Source organism: Neofelis nebulosa, chromosome 2, assembly GCF_028018385.1.
Source record: "Neofelis nebulosa isolate mNeoNeb1 chromosome 2, mNeoNeb1.pri, whole genome shotgun sequence".
Classification (NCBI taxonomy): domain Eukaryota; kingdom Metazoa; phylum Chordata; class Mammalia; order Carnivora; family Felidae; genus Neofelis; species Neofelis nebulosa.
Window position 1 is genome coordinate 130,227,602 of NC_080783.1, and position 20,732 is coordinate 130,248,333.

General features: G+C 38.7%; 1 protein-coding gene across 2 annotated transcripts in view; it reads left to right on the top strand.

Moving 5' to 3' along the window:
- Positions 1-20,732, top strand: part of VAV3 (vav guanine nucleotide exchange factor 3) — a 362,499-nt gene that overhangs the window by 232,879 nt on the left and 108,888 nt on the right. For both annotated transcript variants that reach the window (XM_058716351.1, XM_058716352.1), the window contains exons 16-18: positions 5,345-5,446; positions 5,753-5,853; positions 17,555-17,580. In XM_058716351.1, coding sequence (XP_058572334.1) covers positions 5,345-5,446; positions 5,753-5,853; positions 17,555-17,580 — 229 coding nt within the window. The remainder of the gene's footprint in view (positions 1-5,344; positions 5,447-5,752; positions 5,854-17,554; positions 17,581-20,732) is intronic.

A 20,732-nucleotide genomic window follows, 5' to 3' on the forward strand; every position in this document is an offset into this window, starting at 1 on the left:
TTAAAAAGAGGTGTGGTGTAAGTACATACCTTGAAGATAATGCTCAGTTTCCCATTTTAAATGTTAAGCTCATCCAAAAACATTCTTACAGAAACACTTGGAAAAATGTTTGACCAAAAATCTGTGTATCCAATGGCCAGTCAAGCTGACACATAAAATTAACCGTGTTGGTGTCACAGATGCTGTAGTAAACCTGACCGAGCCACCATTCTGTGAACACCTGATACTCATTTCTGAACTTTCAATCTTGTTTTTCCCCCAAACTTGGGTCACTTTCCCCTTTTCATCTACCAAGCACTGCTTATTCTTCTGACTTGCTCCAGTGTAGCCACTAATTGATCTCCTTTTTATTTCCTTTGTCTTTAGTTATATATTTTGGGTATTTCATGGATGTGTGTTTTTGTTTCTTTAACTCAATGGGTGGTTTTCTAGGAATAGTAAGTATGCTTTTTATTTTAGCTCTTTCCTCTTTAAGTGGTAAATATTGAATATATAGATAGTAGCCTTTATTTATTCAACAACAATATGTACTTAATGTGAGACACTGAAGTAGGCCCTGGCAATATAAACATGAGTAACACAGAAATAATTTTCTGGTAGTAGGAAACACATGATAAGTGGTTACAATACAATGTAGTACTATAGTAGAGGGCTGGAAAAGTACTTGGAACCCAGATGAAATGGTCATCTTTTTTTTTTTTTTTTTTTTTTTTTGAGAGAGAGAAAGAGAATGTGTGAGTGGGGGAGATGGACAGAGAGAGAGACAGAATCCTAAGCAGGCTCCATGCTCAGTGGGAAGCCTGATGTGGGCCTCGATCCCATGACCCTGGGATCGTGACCTGAGCGGAAATCAAGAATCAGACGCTCAACCGACTGAGCCACCCAGGCGCCCTGATAATCATTATCTTTATCAGGTGGACTCACAGAAGATTTTATCAAAGGAGTCACATTTTTATCTAGTCAAAAATGAGTAACTAGGTACATTCACAGCTGCAGGTTGAGGGAAACATTTTAGGCAGAATGAATGGAATACAAAAGTGCAGAATTATGGATGAGAAGAATATGTTTAAGAAATGTGAGAAGGTCTGTGTAACTTAGTATAAGGCTTATGAGTGGGGAAAAAGAGGCATACAAGAGGCATGCTAGAACATAAAACACTTTGTATGCCGTTTGTCTCCATAGGCAATAGTAACCAGCAGAAGTCTTCAAGGGAAGGAGTGATATATTATTTTTTTAATGTTTATTTTTTGAGAGAGAGAAAGAGAGGAAGCAGGCTCTGCACTGACAACAGAGAGCTCCATGCGGGGCTCTAACTCATGAACCGTGAGATCATGACCTGAGCCAAAGTCAGATGCTTAACTGACTGAATTACCCAGGTGCTCCCATATTTTTAATTTTTGAAGGTTAATTCTGGGAATAGTATGGATCGTGGCCTTAAGTAGGAAGAGAAAGTAGGAGATGGAATAATTAAGAAGATCATTTTAACAATTTAGTTGAGAGATATTGTGGGCTTGAATTAGGTAGTGAGGAGAAAGAATGGAACCTGAATTTTTGAGTAGGTATGTTTAAGGTCAGAAATCAGAAATTGGTTATGGTTTGGGGGAGGAGAAATTGGAGCAGAGGAGAGGTTAAAGGAAAATGAATATGTAGAAGGTATGAGGGAAAGGGAAAAGCTCATTGCAACTTTGAAGATTCCAGGCTAGAAGATAGAGTGAATGTTGATGGATTAAAATCATAATTTGGTCAGAATCCGATATGTTAGGAAAGTTGTGGAGTTGAGTGTTGTATGTGTTGCATTTGAGATGCCTGAGGAGCCACTAGAAATGCAGATTCAGAGAATGGAGAAGAGACCCAAGCTAAGGGGAGGCACATGGTCCTCAATATAGCATGAAGCCAGGTGAGAAGAGGCGATGATCTAGGGAGAGTATGTCAAGTTAAAAGGTGGCCTGAGAGCATTGTATACCTGACCTTGTACATATGTGATTGATTAATTGTATTAATAATGGGCCATGTATGAAGCAAAAGAAATGGGGACATTTCACTGAGAAATCTACAAGATTCTGTGCAGGTTCTCATAAGTAAACTGTCATGTATCAAAACAGGTTACTTAAATGGAGTCCGTCCTCTATGTAGAGCTGCATGACTGAACAAGTAAGCTAACCAATATTTGATCCTCAGATCTCATCTGTAGATAACCCAACCCTGTATGGTCTTGCTGTGTTCACTCTTGCTTCACTACAAGGAATGCTCTTTATAGTAGCCACAGAGGTTTTTTTTAATTTTTATTATTTTTTTTGTCAACTAAAGGTGGTATTAATCTCTGTATAAGATCTCACCTCTTTCCTTGGCCCCTGCCAACCTCTCTTACTCATCTCTTATATCTGCCCTCTTAACTCATTGGGCCCTGGTGGAGGGATCCTTCTTTTCCTCTGGCCTTAGGTCCTGTGTACTTGGTGAGTACTTAATCAATATGAAATGAATGAATGACTCTGCCTTCTAGGTTTCTTGTGAGAAGTAAATGTAAAAAAATTGTGTGAAGAGCCTGTTAATGTGCCTGGTTTGCAATAAATGCGACTTTGGATCATTTTTTTTCTTTTGTTATCCACCTATAGTTCTGATGTTTGTCTATATTTTTCTATCCCAGTATACCTTTCCAACTCTTCCCATCCAGCCAACTTACTGTCTTTGGTTTTTGCAGCCCCAGTGTCCATGTGTCCATGTGTGTTGACATCTCTCTTCAGTTGACACTTGATATGATTTCATCCAATACCCTGGACTTTTTCATACATGTCCTCTCCTGGGCAACCCCATTTCTTATTGTACTTGAATAGTTGTATATAGATTCCTGGTCTGAAAGACACTGAGCATATAATGGCCTTCCTGCATGAAATTCTCAGAATGGAAATCCTCTGGGGACTGGTCCCAAGACTACCAAGAGATTCTTAGAACTCATGAAGCACTGTCTTGATCACATCATTATTTTGTGAATTTGGAATCAGCAGTTCATAAATGGTAGCCAATACTTATTGAACACTAACTCTGGGCCAGAGTCCTATGTACTTTACATACATCACCTCACTTTGTGAATTTGGTTTTATTAGTATTTCTGTGTTACACATACTAACTCGCCTAAGGTCATGCGTTTAGTGACTTGAAAGTCAGGACTTCAGCCCAGGTGGTCTAATTTCGGATTCCTGCACTCAACTATGCTTTTCTATTCTATAGTGCCCCCGTAACAGTTTCAGGGTCATAGAGTTAACGTCTATTCTTGAGTGTTTGATTTTAAATTTAAAATAATATGCAGTTACAGGTTTTTCTTTTTAATTTGAATTCCAACGTTTCTTTCCTGCCATGTACCCTACCATTTCAAGTCTCATTTCACTTATGGCGACTACTGTTAACAACACTTTTAGAATTTTTTTTTTTTCTGTATTGTAAGACTTTTCTTCTTAACCTCTTAGTGTGATTCTCCTCTGAGCATATGTCTTCTGAAAAGTCAGCTTTTCATGGTTAGTTGGTGAAATTAACTGATGGTTGAAAGACTGTCTATCACTTGAGTTGACCCTTAGAGAAAGATGTTGCACCTCTGTCCCAGGCAAGCTTCTAAAATTAATTAAATTCTTACTTGATTGGAACCCACTTAGTTTCCAAAGGAGACCTATGACAACTCCAGCCTGATGAATTCTTCCAGTTCCCAGGATTGAAGCTGTTACTTGACAATCCACATATGACTGTATCACCTTGATGTTCAGAAAAAAAATGAACAACAGGCCATCCTGGCTAAGGAAATGGGGTTTGATGCTCTTTCCAGTGCCAGAATCAAATGTTTTCTGAACAATGTGAAGAGATTTGTTTCTCGGCCCTTATCTTTTCTCTACTTGTCTATTCATGAAGAACTATAATTTTTAATCAGGAGCCCAAAAATACCGCTATGGAAGTGGCCATGCTTTTCAGCACGCAGCAGAACATTTTCCTAAAAAGTGAGGTCACCAGAAGCATTGAGCAGAGAAATCCCAGATGGCACTAATATTTGATTTCATTTTTAGCACGCTCATATTCAGCAGACGGATTGGAAAGCTGACCTCTCTGACACTTCTGCATCACTGCTTGCTACTCCCAATTGCCTTTGCGAATGTTTTTTCATAAGGCTTCTCCTGGTACCTCGGAGATTGATGCCTGGTCTCCCGCCTGTGTTATGCTTCATTACACCAAGCCTCTGTGTGGTGGAGAGTTGCTGTATTCTATAAAAGGGGAAATCATAGCTCATCAGTATCTCAAACTTTTCCTACACTCTCTCAGATTGCTTGTAACATCTTGGAGAGCACAGTCTTAGCTTTCCGGTGTACCTCTGATTTGTATCTGCTTTTTAACTTGTCCATTTCTAATTTTTCTGTTTTCTTCTGTGACATAAATTATGAATAATATAAAAAACACCTCTAGGAGTGACCAAGTTTGACTTTTTCCAACAGTCTAATTATATTAAGGTGAATATTGTTGAATTCCTCCTTGTACTGTTGCTTTGGGGCAGAAAGAACAGACCTAGGCTGGAGTGTCTGACTCTGCTGTTTCCTTTATTTTAGTGTTAGCCTCAGTTTCCTTGTTTGTAAATTAGTGATGTTATGAGCGCTGAGTAGTTAGGGTTGGTGTAATGAACATCGTGTGGTTGTCACAGTGTTGGCACAGAGTCACTTTTGTTATTTTTTTATGTTACCTCAGTTATGGTAGTTTGTGGTATGCTTAATGTATTTTTTGTATATGCACAAAATAGAAGTAAAATATAAAACATAATAATTTTGTTTATTTTTTATTTGGATTGCATGGGAAGTGAATTGTTAAGGAGGAAGTTTTTAAACATCGGACTCATGTTTTGTTTCAAGAAGTTTTATAAAACTACTCTATTCACTTTTCTAGATCATTACACCATCCACTTACCTAGAGATGGCCTCTGTGGAAATGAGGCACCCTTTTCTCTTTCCTCCCGCCCCCTCCATCTAGTTAATATTTCAGTGACGTGGCTAGCGAATCTGTCATGCAGCATGAACATCCAGCATGTTTTTTTGTGTTTTTCCTCGCAGGATGACCCGTGTGGCCATTCTGTAAAGTTCAGTTCTGAGGAGGAGTAGTTTGCTTAAATCCTTACGTGTTGCTGCTTCGCACACAACCAGATTTTGGTGCATATTTTAATGCAAAGCCTACTTTTGGCTTAGAAAACATTGCATATTTAATAGCTTTTTTGCTTGAATCAGATCTCTACCCAACGTAATGCTGATGAATCTTGGTTTTAGATGACTGCTATTTTGTTGTGAAACTTTCTTGAAGAAGTTCCTTCTTTTCCTTTTTATAGATCGAACATAAGGCCAGACTACGCAGACTCCAATTTCCATGAGTTCAAGATGCACACCTTCAGTCGGGTTACATCCTGCAAAGTCTGCCAGATGCTCCTGAGGTAGGCTTGCCCAGTCCTGTTTCTCAGTTTAAAGGAGCTGGTGTAATTGTTCAGTGTCTCTGACTTTTCTAATGTACCAGCCAAAATGTTCTCAAGTGGGGAAATTGCCTTAACAGTTTCGAGTCAATAGATCTTTCTTCAGCCTTGAACCTAGGAACTCCCTTCCAAGCCCCAGGAGGCCCCGTCCCTCGGCTAAGAAGACTTCACAGAGTATCATGTTCCCTCAGTTTCTTTCTCGTGCTTGTGCTTTCCTGTAGGCAGAACTTAGCACCTTTTAACATATAACCCTCTAATTTTATCTTTCAGAGGAACATTTTATCAAGGCTATTTATGTTTTAAATGTGGCGCGAGAGCACACAAAGAATGTTTGGGAAGAGTAGACAATTGTGGCAGAGTTAATTCTGCTGGTAAGTCATGTTTATTGTTGTCATTCTGTTCTTAATTAGGACATAAACCTTGATAAACATAATTAAGGCCTAATTTACTCTTAATATGTGTTTATTGTGACATACCTGCTTTTGAAACTATCATTTATACGGACAATTAGAAAAAATTGCTTGAAATTCCTGTGAGTTCTATACATACCTGGGGGGCAGAGGCCTGCAAGGGGGCCTTGGCAGGTTTCGTGTCACCCATTTCATTCAGCCCAGCCCCTGAATCTCAGTACTGCTGTACAGATGAAGCCAAAGCACACAAGTGGAATAAAAAAACCAAAAAATTATTTTTCATTTCTGTCTTTAGTCCTTAAATTTCTCCCTTGTTCTCTTAAATATTCAGCTCAGAAATGCTAATGATGCCAGAAGTAAACATCATACACACTAATTCATGAATTAATGAATTGAATACATTGTCATTTTGCAGCATTCAACAAAGAGCATATATCCTTTGGATTTCATGTGAATATTTTCCCCTTGGTTTTTAAAAATAATGCTCCATGACTCTTACATGAGCCAGTTGCTAAGGCTGTTGGCAATTATGCATTCAATAGCCTTTTGCCTCTCCCTGCTCCTCTTGGGCTCTCTTCCTTCTCTTTCTTTTCTAGCCTCTTTATTCTTTCTCTTTCTTCTTCTTTCTCTTTGTCCTTTTCCCCTGAGTTTCTCTTGTGTTTTATCAATAAGACCTTTCAAAATCAGTAAAACTTTTTGAACAGAAGAAAGGGATCTTTAACAGCTTGAGTTCAAAAGGTAGCCATGTCAACCTTTGATTTTCCCAAAGGAAAAGGTGGACATTGAATTATTTTGGATAACATGAAGAAGAGTGAAACAGAGAATAATAGCTCATTTCAGAGCTGAGTTCAGAAAATGGGCAGTTGTAGAAAAGGTGTGAATTCCATTAGAGACTAAGATCACAGCACATTCTTCTCACTTTGCTCCTTCGGTGGATGGTTTTTAAGGTTCCCGTGAGCCATGAGCTCTCTGTGCTAGGCATGGGCAGCCGTGAGAAGGATCCCAAAGTTAGGTGAGCACCTGCACTGTGCCTGTCTGGTTAGGGCCCTCTGCTGAGTCCTTCCTGCACGTACCTGTTCAATCCTCAGAACAGCTCCTCCCATTTTCTGATGGGGATCAGAGTGTTCATGCAATGTGCTCAAAGTCTGCTAAGACAAAGAGACAAGATTAGTACCCACTAATTTTTCTGAAGGTCAGAAACAGTTTACAGAGTTGTAAAATATAACGGAAGTATTATATATTATTATTGTTATTCTTTAATTGACCATCTGATACAACTTACCACTTAAATTTTTGTTGTTCTGTCCTTATTTGTCCCCTCCTTTAATCTCTTTGAGGACAGTTAACATATTATGTGTGCATGGTAGGCTAATGTGTTTTTGTAAACCCCCCAGCCCTGTCTTAGGAGTTTCAGTCTGTGAGGAATATAAAATGATCTCATAGTTGGCATGGTTCTTGCATTCTACTAGAAGAGTATAGGACAGTAGTTGAGAGTCAAGAAGAAATGGTTGAAAATCTCGCTCTGCCTTTTGTTACCTACATGAGCTTGGGAATTTTACGTAAACATTCTGAGATTTTGTTTATGCTTCTGTAAAATGGAAATTAGAGGATTCTTGTGAAGATCAAATGGAATAATGTTGATGTTACTAACACAGTGCTGGGCACAATAAAAACTCAGTGTTTAATCCATGGTGCTGCTGTGATGAGAAGTCAGGTTTTTGTTTGTTTGTTTGTTTGTTTTGAAAGGGATGGCCTTAATCTGTATTTTTGCTGCTGTTTTTATGATGTGAAGAAAATGTGGATAGAAGAAATAGCGCGCACCAAACTTTGAAGTGATACAAATAAGTGATGCTAAAGGACTTCAAATTTTCAACTTTTACTAAAAAAAAAAAAAAAAAAAAAAAAAAAAAAAAAAAAAAAGTCCATAGGAAATAGTTGGGAACTCCTGGTCAGGCAGATACAAGAGTGGTGCTTCCCCGTTTTTTCCTCTGTCACAGTTGCAGCATCCTCTGCCCTTCACTGAGTAGCTCTGGACCGGGAGACTGTGTGTGATAGCAGTAAGCCCATGAGCTCTGGAGTCTTGGTCTGGTTTGAATCCCACTCCAGAGCTTACCACCTGGGTGACTTACTTAACCTTCGTAAGTCTTTGTGTCTTCCCTCCTAAGGTAGGGATAATTACACCTAGCCTTTAAAAGCCTTTTTTTGGGGCGCCTAGGTGGCTCGGTCAGTTAAGCGTCCGACTTCAGCTCAGGTCATGATCTCATGGTCCGTGAGTTCAAGCCCCACGTCAGGCTCTGTGTTGACAGCTCAGACCCTGGAGCCTATTTCAGATTCTGTGTCTCCCTCTTTCTCTGACCCTCCCCTGTTCATGCTCTGTCTCTCTCTGTCTCAAAAATAAATAAACGTTAAAAAAAATAATAAATCTTTTTTTTTTTTAAATAAATACAAAGTCCCAGGTACAGGTACTGTTTTATCACTGCTGTCAACTCATTTAGACCTATACAGATCCTTTAAAGTTGGCATTGCTGCTGTTCTTACATAGGAGAAACTGAGGCATAGAGAAATAAGTATCTTGCCTTAGTTGCTTAACCAATAGAGTGAAGAAAGTCCAAGCAGTCCAGCTCCTGAGTTTGTTCTTTACCCCTGAGTTATGCTCCCAGTCATGTGAATTAGTGGTGAGGATACATGCCAAATGTGATAGATGCACAGTGCCTAACCCTTGTAAACCACCAGAGTAAAATCATGTGCTTGGTTTTTGTCTAAGAGAGATTTTCCAATTTTTTAATTTTTTTTTTTTTTTTTTTTTTAGCAAAAACACTTCTGAATTTAGTTAAATTAGTAACTACCAAATATGTTTAGGTTTCAGTGCTCTGAAGTGCTGTGAGAAATTCAGGCGTCCCCAGGACCATGCCTGCCCTTTCCCCATGGGTTGTCTCAGAGCTGGAAGATTTAGACACCTTCAGTTCCAGGATCTCTTATTTTAAGATGAGGAAACTGAGTCATAAAAGTATGAAAACAAGGTAACTAAGAATAAGGCTGTTCATGCCCTGCAGATTATAGATAATGGTTATTTACAGCCATATCATTGATTAAACGTAGCATCATCCTCTAAACTCTTTTATAGAATTCATCGTACTCAAAAACAGGAAAAAAATTTTAAGCCTCTGTCTGAATTTACTTCTTGGAGTTTTAAACATTATCCTCTTGCTCTCTTGGTTTTCTGCCTTGCATTCAAAGTTGCCCTGCATTTTCCTGTTTTATGCAACTGTGTCTTATTCTCTCTTTCTATCCTTTCCTGCTCAAGATTTCTAAGAGACTGATGGCATTGAATGCTCCTAGTCTGTTAATTAGTGGTGTGAGGTATTAAGAACCTGCCCAGGAGTCTGCCCTGTTTTGCCTCTAGATTAGCATTCGTGGGTAGCCCTATGACTAAAGGGCCATGCTTATCCTGAGTGAAGAGGAATCTGATACAGCTGTCAGCAGTCCTCCCCCTCACTCCCAAAGAGACGCCCTCTAAAAGTTGGAAGTTATGACATCCTGTTCTCGAACCCACCCCTTCCTGCACTGTAATAGGTAGTAACTGCACACAGAGTGTGAGTTTGAGCTTGGTGAGTGTGGTAAAATAGGTAGAATTTTGAGGACATGGGCAAGCTAGAATGTATGGGTGTTTCCCAGCTAGCAGAGAATCAACATTGGCTTAGGTTTTGCACAGAGTATGCTAGTTCAAAAGTATAGTTTTCGATGATGGGTATGACATTGGGGGAAATGTGGATGTAGGGGAGGAGGGCAGGAGGGAGAACAAGATGTATCAAGGGCTGGAGAGCTAGTTTACTTGGATGGGGCTTTTTCTGGAAAAGAGCATTTCAGGAGAACTTGACTTGGGGGAGTGGGATCAGCTAAATTTAAACAGCTAAATTTAAAGCAAGTCAATGGTATTGATTTAAAGCAAACGCAAATGCTTAGATAATCCAGGTTCCCACATAAAATTTTATCTTAGGTGATTTGAGATTGACCTCAACTTTACAGAGCTTTATAATTCTATTGCTTAATGTAGTCTAACTATATTCTTAGGAGACAAAGAGAGTCTGATAGGCTCAGTATGAGTCAGGAGGCTACTTGTAGCTCAGAAAGCTGTGCCCAGTAGGAATAGTTAGATTATAAACATTGGGTAGTTGGGGTAGAAGGCAGTTCCAGAAAGTGGATCATGCCATTTTCTCTCAACGTTGGTCCAGGCAGAGAAGGGGGACTAGTTGTACAAAATGACACGGTAGCCCAGGAGTTGATGAAGGTTAGAGAATCTTCTGTTCTACTTGTAATTGCCAAATACACTGGTCATCACAATCTAGGCCTTACCTAACTTGAGTTTTCCCTATTATTCAGTACTCTTAACCATTCCCCTTGACACTTTCCTTCATATCCTACCACATCCCCCATGCTGTCCTTTAGCTATCTGATTAATTTCCCTGGCATTAGCTATAACCTACACCCAGGTAGATAAGTCACTAGTTCCACATAAGGCTTTTCTCCTGAACTTTGGATTCAAAATTTCTATCTTCTTCTCCCATCTCCTTTCCCAGGTGTCCTGCAGTGACCTCAAATTTCACATGTCTAAAACCAGCCTCGTTAGTCATTAACAGAGGATTCCTCTGCCTACTCCTTGTCTTAGTTAAAAGTCCAGCATCCATGCACTCACCTGAACCTGGATGTGCGCCTTGATGTGCCCACCTCTCTCATCTTCATTTACTCACCTATTGTTCTTAGCTCTCCTCCTAAGGCTCTCTAGAACCCACTGATAGGGTATTGCTATAGATTAAAAAAAAAAACCTCAGTGTCATTTGTTTGGACAACTGCAAAAGTCTCCTAACTCCTTGCTGTCAATCATACTCCTTCTATATGATTTTCAACATGATCTTCATTAAAATCAATTCTGATTGTAAGATTCTACTGCTCCCTATACCTTCCATTCCTTACAGAGTAGTGTCCAAACTTCAGTTAGACTGGAGCTGCTCACTGATAAGAACCATACTTAAGTGATGCCCTTACTTTTGGAAAGCCATGGTAGGTGGATGAGTGAGTGGACAGACAGTGACAAGTATGAGTGACAAGTGATGAGTGGCTGACAGATGGACAGTGTAATGAGTAGAAGTATAGCACTAGGGTTTCTGGGCTCTGAGGATCACTATAGTGTTGGAACCAGAAACAGGAGGCTGTGGGAGATTGGACAGGTTTTGATTCTGCCCTTGTAAAGACTGGAGCCCAGCTCGATGAAGGATAAGTGAAATGAAAACCTTCTCTGAATCCCTGGCTGGTGCTTTAAGAATTGAAGATAGACTTGGTAGGACCTTTGCATTCCTTTCTAGTATTTATGCAAGGAAAGGCTCATGCTCTGTGCATCAATCATCAGGCATTTGACAGTGGAGCCTAGGTTAGGTTAATAAGTAGCGAGGAACAGAACCATATCACAGAACACCTGATGACAATAATATCTCAATTTCTAGGGAAGTATACTCTCTGATCCAGTCAATCCCATTTTCAGAATTCTTGCTGGGGTTTTACTATTTCCTCTCCTTGAAATGCACTCCCTTTTCTCCCAACAGTTCCAAGATCTATTCTTCCCTTACTTCCTCTACAAGCCCTTTGCCAGTCATTTAACCTCACCTTAGCCACCCAACAGTAGTGTGAATTAAATTGTTCTCTAATTAGTTTGTATGTAGGTTTTATGTATTTGCTGTTAAGCAACTAAAACACTCCTAAAATACTTCAAATACCATTGGGTTTACTACATAAACATTGATTTTTCACACATGCACTCTTGGCTGTGAGTTCCAAAGCCCTCCAAGGTAGCTCCCTTCTAAGAAATGGCTTGGGGATCCGAGCTGGTTCCATCTTGGGACTTTGCAAATTCAACACATGGCTTCCCAGTAGCTGTTCTTAAAACCTCATAAACTGAAATGAATAACACTTTTTGTTTCTTTTAATCACACTGTGTTGGTTAAAAATAGTTACATAGCCTCAACTTAATTACATGGGGAGGTAGACAATGTAGTGGAATACATGGACGGTTTGGGCACTTTTCATTTCCTCTACTAGAGTATGTGTTCATTCCTGTAGGGAATGTATTTCTCATCTTTTGTATTCATCCCTTAGTACCGAGTCCAAAGTCAGGATGCTTAACCTCAAGTTGTTATTCCCTTTTCCCCAAATAGGGATATCTCTGCTCCAATACAATCTTTTTTTTTTTTTTTTTTTTTTTTAAAACGTTTTTTATTTATTTTTGGGACAGAGAGAGACAGAGCATGAACGGGGGAGGGGCAGAGAGAGAGGGAGACACAGAATCGGAAACAGGCTCCAGGCTCCGAGCCATCAGCCCAGAGCCTGACGCGGGGCTCGAACTCACGGACCGCGAGATCGTGACCTGGCTGAAGTCGGACGCTCAACCGACTGCGCCACCCAGGCGCCCCCCAATACAATCTTTAATAGTGTTGGATGTAGCTAGACACTAACCAATCAGCATGTGAAATAGCTCTTAGGCATTTCTTTTTGTGGAACTTAAGCCTTATTTGGATGTTGTCTTCCCTGAATTTAGAAACCTTTTATGTTTCTTTCTCTGTCACCCTTAAATTTACCTAGTTTTCATTCATCTTTGAAATAATTACTTGGCAAAAATGCAGTGCATTTCTGAATGAAGTAAGTCATTTATATTAATATTGAACTATGACAGATTATTAACTCAAGTGCATTTGAAATATTTTAAAAAGGTGTTTTTAGTTTTCTGTTTTGTATTTATAAGACAAACTGTGCAACTTAGAAACAAATTTGAAGGCTGGGTGATTAGTTTATGTCTTAACATTTGAGAATTTGCATGGATATGAAGAGCAGGCAATTTCCCTCTCTCATTTTCACTGAACTTGAGTTGATGCCTTCACATTCACCATGGCAACCTCCATGATCAACACGTACATGGCCTCTGAAGTGTGCTGCCAGAACTTTCCAACCTTAATAATGAATAGGTATGGACTCCATTACATGAGACTCTCTCAACAAGTCTCTGCAGAGCTGATGCAATTCTAGAATGGCATTTCTTTCTCACAGCACACCACCAAGAGGGTCTATTTCAAACTGCGACCTTTTGGGAGCACTTGTGTTTTTCCCCTGCTAAACCCTTCTTACTCTGACTTTGATCAATATAGCTTGCTTTGCAGCCTCTCAGTTTAAACAAAGAAAGTCGCACTGGAAGGCAAATATTGCTGGAGCAGAAACTTTGGTTTAATGCATCTTTTCCTTTAGTGGGAATGCAAGCCTCAGCTGCTCTAATATTTAACCAAAGCAGGTCCCCATTTGCTTCTCTGTTTAATCGTTCTTTTATCTAGGCCAGCTCCTGCTCCTGCTGCTGCTATAGCCATTCCTAATTGGAAGGAAGTTGCCTTGGTACCCTAATGGTTTAAACCTGCAGGATTGTTACCTAGAACCCCCACCCCAAAAGCCATCTGAAATGCCTTTTTTATTAATAATAGTGCAGTATTTTATCATAAGAGGTAAGCTCTTAGAACATAGTTTTATTTCAACCTTGTGCCACTAGGCATTTTATCAGATTGCTTTTACATGAACTGAGACTTGGTCATTGATTTCATTACCAAAAAATGACTTTGGTTCTACTTCATATGACTTAAAGCCTTTCCCATAAATTAGCCCTCTTTTTTTAATTTACCAAGAAAATTTTATTCTGATGGTTGGTTATTATTCCTTCCACTTAACTATTTGGGTGAGTTTAGTGATACACTAATGATTATTAAAGTAAACTGGAAAATATCATGTGGTCTGTTAGAGCTCTTGAAAAGACTTGAAATCAAAATCTCTTTCCAAGTATTTAAACTTTTTTCTTCCTAATATTGCTATAGATCTGAGTGGTGAACTTAACATTTGTTTAACTTCAAAATTTTATCAGTTCAACTGTCTTTTAGTTTTAATGTTTGACAAAAATAGCATGTTAGCCATGATGACAACGCGCCTTCAAAAGCTATTCTGGTTATTACTTTTCTGTGGCCTCTTTTGAGACCAACCGTCTTACTGGACATTGATTTGTTTAGTCTTAACAAATAGAACTTCAGATAAGAGAGCAAATTGTGTAATATTGTATGCTTTGAGAGCCACTTGTATTGGAAAAACAAATATAATAGGACTGAATTTTTTGTTTAAACAAATGAATTGTATTAAGTGAATCTAAAGCCTCGGTGGAAAACAATTCTTTTACACAAATATGCACATTGAACCCTGTGCTGGCATTGAAGATGGAGTTCTGCAAAGCCTCCAAGCACCTCAGTAACACCCCTTCTCTGAATTACATTAAACCAGTCGGGACTTGATGAAAGAATGCAAGGTATAAACCCCTTGAGGGCCTGTGAGTCACCATCTAGAAAGGCTCTTGAAAGGGTAAGAACATTTTATAGTTTGATCAATAGCAGTCTGAGAATAGGCTGCGGGGTAAAGACAAGTTGAGGATTAAAAACTTTGGGAAACTTGAAGAATTGAATTACACTCCTAAGGAAGTTCCCAGGAGAAAAAAGAGAGGACAGAAAGAAAGACTTTTTCATCAGATCTCAAGCAGCAACCTTTCTGTTTGGTCAGAATTCAGCTAAAATAGATTTGATGGTCATCAGCCCTTATTATCTTGATCTTGATGCAGAACTGTGACACACAAAGTGTTTTTTAGGGACCCAAGTACCTGCCATAGTAGTTTTGGGTACATATCAAGAGGAGATTGAAGATGTGTTGGAGACTTCAAAATTAAAGCAACCTTTCCATAGAATATTTCATTGAAAGAGGCCCTTATTCTATTTTTCTAGCCAGAATGAGCCTTTACTTTGAAAATGTATGAAGCAATTTTGGCAGTTGGGTCTTCCTCTCTCATCACTGTATTTTAGTATAAGTTAACAAGCTGTTGCATTAGTATGGTTATCAGAATTTAGATTTTGTTTATAAAGGAGGCAAATAGTTCAATGCTGTGGCCACTAGGGTAAGTACAAAAGTAATAAGATAAGCATTGTTGAACTTAAAACAGGTTCTAAGAATTATTTCAAGACCTTTGGGTTTTGCACTATTCTTAGAAGATTTACAGAAACCTACTATGACACAGAAGTAAATAAAAGCTGAGACTTTTAAGAGCCACTCTGCTAGACCCAGTGTGAGCAGATCAAAATGTGAACTTCTCCATACCAACTCTATGGAGGAAGTGGGCCTCTTTCCTGGGTGACAGGGTATAGAGGGTAGATATGGTAGCCATGAGGACAGGAAGTGGTGGCAAGGAAAAGGTAAGCCCTAAATAAGAACTCAGGTCCTTAGAGTTGGAGTTACATCCAGCACAAAGCCTCTTTTCCATTTTTCCTACTTGGATTATAATGAAGAGGCTTTGTGTAGAGCAGTTCTTAGTACATTTAATCAGAATTACGAGGAAAGCTGATGAGACATCAAAGAGAGAAAGCAGGAGCCAACAGGAAGTGCGTAAATGAAAGAGGGAGATTGGGTAAGGTGGTCAGCCGAGTCTGGATTGCTTCTGGCTTTGTACCAGTCACCTGTGTGCCTTGCTGGGACCTCTCACTCTCTTGAGTCCTGTAATAGGTGCTTACTCATGCAGGGAGCTGGCCACATTGAACTTACACACTACATAACAAAATATGAAGAGCCTGTCAGTGAGAGTCTTCTATTCCTAGATCTTAGTTTCTGGGTAAAGAAGCACAAGTGTCTGCATAGTTAGATGACCACCTTGGATGCCATCTTTTCCCCTTTCTGAGGAGCAGCCAGATGACCCTTGTGGACCATAGTATCTTGCTTACTGTCACATCAGCGATCACAGGTTTTATACAAAAATAGAATACATTTAAAACATGCTGTAAAAGACCTACTCACCAGGACATAAAAATACTTATATGCAAATAGTCAGGAAAAAAATGGTAATTTTGAATTGAAATTAAGTTGCATATTCACTTATGAACACTGAACCCAAAAGATCTGAGGTTTTTCCGTTTTGGAGGACATCTGGAAATAGCCAGCCTTTCTCAGTCTCCTTAGATGGAAAACTTAAACTCCTCTCCCATTTGGTGCTTCTTGCAGTTTATGATTCTCAGTTCAGGCTCTTTCTCTAACGCACCAGTAGGAGAAAAAAAAAGTAGTTTAGGGCTATTCTGGAATATAAGTCTTTCTGGTCAAACCAGCAAAACAGGTGTCACACCTGCTGTTAGGAACCTAAGTTCACCTAACCTGGGTTCTTAGTCTTGACACAGCATCCAGCCAAATGGTACCTATAGAGACCCTTTCCACAAACCTCTTAGGCAGTCTATCTTCTGAAACATTGCTTATTTCTAAATGAGGAAAATAAGTGAAATAGCTTTCTGTCCAGGAATACTCCTTTGTAAAGGCCAACTTCAAACCTGGCAAAGATGCCTTCATAGAAGGCAGTCATTTGTGAAAACTGGTGGCGTGGGGCTTGAAATTGACAGAGGAGTGCACACGTAACTTTTCTATGGAAAGGTGACTTTGGTCATGAGTCTTCCATTTGCATTAATCAGAAGTACTCTTTTATAAAACAAAACAAAACAACCGTCTGTTCCATGCCCCAGGCAGCTTCCTGTGTAAAGCAATCTGTGGCAGCTAGTCAGGTGTTCAGGTTGGAATTTTCCCCTTGAACTCGGGTTGTGGGACGTCTTGTATGGTCTTACTGAAACAGCTTACAAAGCTCTCATTTAGGCCTGTCCTTTCTTTTCTGCTGTTTCCCTCAGTTTCTTCTTTTTCTCAGATCCCTCTTTAGAAGATCATTTTGGATGGGAGCAGTCAGGCATAGACTCAAAATGTCAAGGTGTTTGCCATCACAGCCTGGAAAAGCAATAACGTGTGTAGGTGCTCTTGGAGAAAGGAAGCATAAATATCCAGCAGGTGTCCACGTGCAGTATGTTGCCTTTACTTTCAGAACAACCCTTCACCCTTCTGCCACTGTACTCACCTGCAGATCTCCGGGTCCTTTACAACTGTTAGTCATTTTCAAGAACTAAAATGTAATGAGTAGATTGTTGTTTCTGCTTACAGACGAGGAAACTAAAGATGAAAGGGAAAAATTAGCATTGGAGTCGAATCCTGTCAGTTTTTTATTTCCATCTTTAAATTAAACTGTCTTTCCCCCCAAAAATTAAAAAAAATGAGTTACAGCCACTTAATGAAAAAAAATTCATATGCAATACTGTACAGTGTTAAATTCACAGTTGTTATACTCAATGAAATACCTTTGTAACTTAGTGCGTTTAGACTTAAAACTAGGTGTGTTGAAAGGTTCCCACCTAGCTTTTTCTCATGCATGTAAATTTAGTGCAAGCCTCTGTTTCAAGGAGCTTTATGTGGTTGGATTGACATTGCTTAATCAACAATTGAAAAAGTTAAGCATAACCTAGAAGTCATTTAGAACTGTGAGTCACTTTCCTGACAAGCCAATAAGGCAAGAGAACCTGGGTTGCAAAACAATTACTAGCCCAGCCTGAGGGACCCTGGAAATATATTACAAGTATTAGTTAGGGAAACAAAGCAGCAGTGTTTTACCAAGCTGCAGAGAACAAGCTAAGGTTGCTAACTAAACAAAATAACTTTACACTGACAATGCCAATTTTTACATTTGTTTCAGAACAAGGGACGCTCAAACCACCGGAGGTAAGATTAACATTTAAAAATTTTTTATATAACTTTTGCATTTCAGGTTGTTTGTTAACTTAAGCAGGCTTTGAGCTTTTAGAATGCTAAATGTGCATCTTAAAATGGATAGAAACAGAGCTAGAGAAATCAAGTGCTTATGAATTAAATGCACAGGTTAAATCAGAGGAATTTTCAGTCACTGTCTGGAGATCTTAGGTAGAGGGAAAATGTGAATATTTAAGAATGTGTGTGATATGGAACATCATACTTAGGTACTTATTCAGGTAAATTTCAAATACTCTAACAACGTGTGGCCCTAATATCGGGATACTTTTCCCTAGTTTCCTGCAGAATTCCACAAAACCCTGAGGTTTGTAAAAGTTAATGCAACTATATTCATTTCTTTGGAATAAATATCTTTGATCCTACTAGTACAGAGCGAAGGTAGCCCTCACCCCAGGGAGTTGGTAGATGTGTCCCTGTCATGAAACATTGCATGGCTGCCCAACATTTGCTAGTCCTGAAAAGTTCTAACAGTGTTCATCTCAGAATGTGGTTTCATGTTTCTAGTAGTTGTCTATTTGAGCACAAACATGATTTGTATCATGTCTTATTGATCAAAAGCAAGATCTGATAGCATTTTCTTTCAGCTTAACACAGTTTAAGGTCTAATGGCTTAGAACTGTGTGATCCCTGTCACCTCTCAGAATAAAGGTATTTAAAAAAAATATGAAAGAATGAGAAATATGACAGATTCCACCGTTGCCTTGGCCTTTAACCAAAAGTAGCAGATTTCTCATCTGACCTCCCAAAAATAATATCATGGAGAAAATTAAAATATAAAATGTATGTGATTAGTTATGTGAATCAAAAGTACAGTAATTTGAGAATTTCAGAGTAAAAGAATGACAAAAAAAACGTTCTATACAAAATTATTTTAATGTAATAATTATGTATCATTAAGGGTGGTATAATAGTTTTTAATAGGCTGGCATTTATATTGTGAAAATAATGAAAAGCACAGTAAGATTAAATAGGCAATTATTTCTGCTTCTCTTTTGCATAAGTGCATAATTTGCACATATAGGGTATCAAGAATGTGCTATGGGGATGCTCATATGCACTTCTTCAGTGTTTCAGTTAAGAATTTTCGTCTAGAATCTAGATCAAGGAATATCATAAAAATAGTTTATGCAGGCTTTTCTAGGGCTAAAATTAATTAACGTGAAATTTCTTTTAGTGTTTAGTTGTCAGGTCAGATTTTTCATCAGGACTATAAGGGTGCTGCCAATGAAGATTTTGGAAAGTGGCCTGCTTTCTCTTATTCTCACACTTCCTTAGATTATTGAGACAGAACTCTGAACTTGAACGAAGTATTACTTTACATTTACCCTATTAGCTATATGTATTATTATTTTTTCCAAAGAAGATGATTTCACTTGATTTTATTTAAGTAATGTGAAGTGGGTGTATTTACAGAAAGTGTGCTAATAAGAAGTAGTTAATAATTTTCACATGATACTAAATAATTCTCTCCAAGCATTTTATCCTTTTAAAAAATTACACGGAAGCCTATTATGAAATGAATTAATTCTCACGTTGACTTTTTTTTAATGCAGCATCAGTTGTTTTGCGACTTGCTTAAGTATTGAATACAATAAGTGCAATTTTTATTTAATGTGTGATTCTGCTCATCTTTATTTTGGAAGCATAATTATAGTAAGCTCTTATGTTACCCAATCTATTTGGAAACCTTAACTTGGTTTAAGGAGAAATGTAGCAAAAAAACGTTAAGAAGCATCTTTCACTTTATGCTTTTCCACCAAGACTGTGTGGAGGGTGGTTTAATTCTCTGAGGCAGATGCTTGTATGATGTTCAGGAGTCTTCCTAGTAGTAAATAATAAAACCCTTTTGTAAGCTCTGTCATCTGTAGTTTCCCCACTCTTGAAGTTCTTTCTCTCCATATACCAGTTTGTAGTCCTATTCTGTTCCCCTTTCAGTAGCTATGATTGTGACTTTGTAATTTTTAATTTTACACTTTATTCTTAAGGTAGGTCAGTTTTTAATAGCTACAGGATCTGTAGGCCTTCATGAGCCCCCTTCATGTTCATCCCATGTTCTATTCTGGAGTGGGCCTTCAGAAGCTGCCTTCAGCTGTGGGAAGTAAGATTATTATTACCTATCTATTTAACACATATGGACTCTAAATCCATTCCTTAATTTGGTTTGTTTTTTTTTTTACCTTTAAAACTGAGGAACCAAAGCCAGTTCCATAGCAAATGAACCTTTTGCTTATTTTGTTGGTAAAATCAACAGAGAATTAAGTTTATCCCAAGAGGCAAGAAGAGATTCTTGGATGATAAAAGTATTTCTTTTAGAGAAAGACAAGGTAATGGGTAATGAAGCAAGAAATAACTCAAATGCTTCTAAAATTAGGTTGGTTGGTTGTCCCCTCCCCTGCCCCTTCTAGTTTGATCAAAGAAGATTGAGAAAGTTCTAAAGACCATTTCTCCTGATCTCATGGGGCTGCATTTGACAGCTCCCAGGGATTGCCTCTAGGTGTGCACTCCTGTTTTCTCTCGTCTCCCTGCTAGGGACTAAAGCTCTGTCCAAGCTTTTGAGAATATAGGTGGGGGAGGGGAGTAGGTGGGATGGAATATGACAGAATGACAATTGAAACTAGCATTTTAAAATTGTTTATGGTCTGCTAAATATTTACAAATTTTTTTACAATGTAAAATAGTTTTTAGATGCTTTGTTTAAATTTTTTTTTTAATGTTTGTTTATTTTGGAGAGAGAGACAGAGCATGAGCTGGGAAGGGGCAGAGAGAGAGGAGGACACAGAATCCAAAGCAGGCTCCAGGCTCTGAGCTGTCAACACAGAGCCCGACGTGGGGCTCAAACCCACAAACCCTGAGATCACAACCGAGCTGAAGTCTGATGCTTAACCAGCTGAGCCACCCAGGAGCCCCTGGGTGCTTTTAAAGTAAAATAAATCTCCAAAGGCATTTGGTATAAGTAGCTGAAAAAAAATTTTTTTCAATACAACAAATCATAATTACACTCATTCTTCCTATAGAAAAATTTGTTTTCAGGGTCACTGATTTTTCAGGAGGAAAAACCTAAAACATAAGCAGTAGGGCAATAACTTTAGAAAAACAGTTTGTAA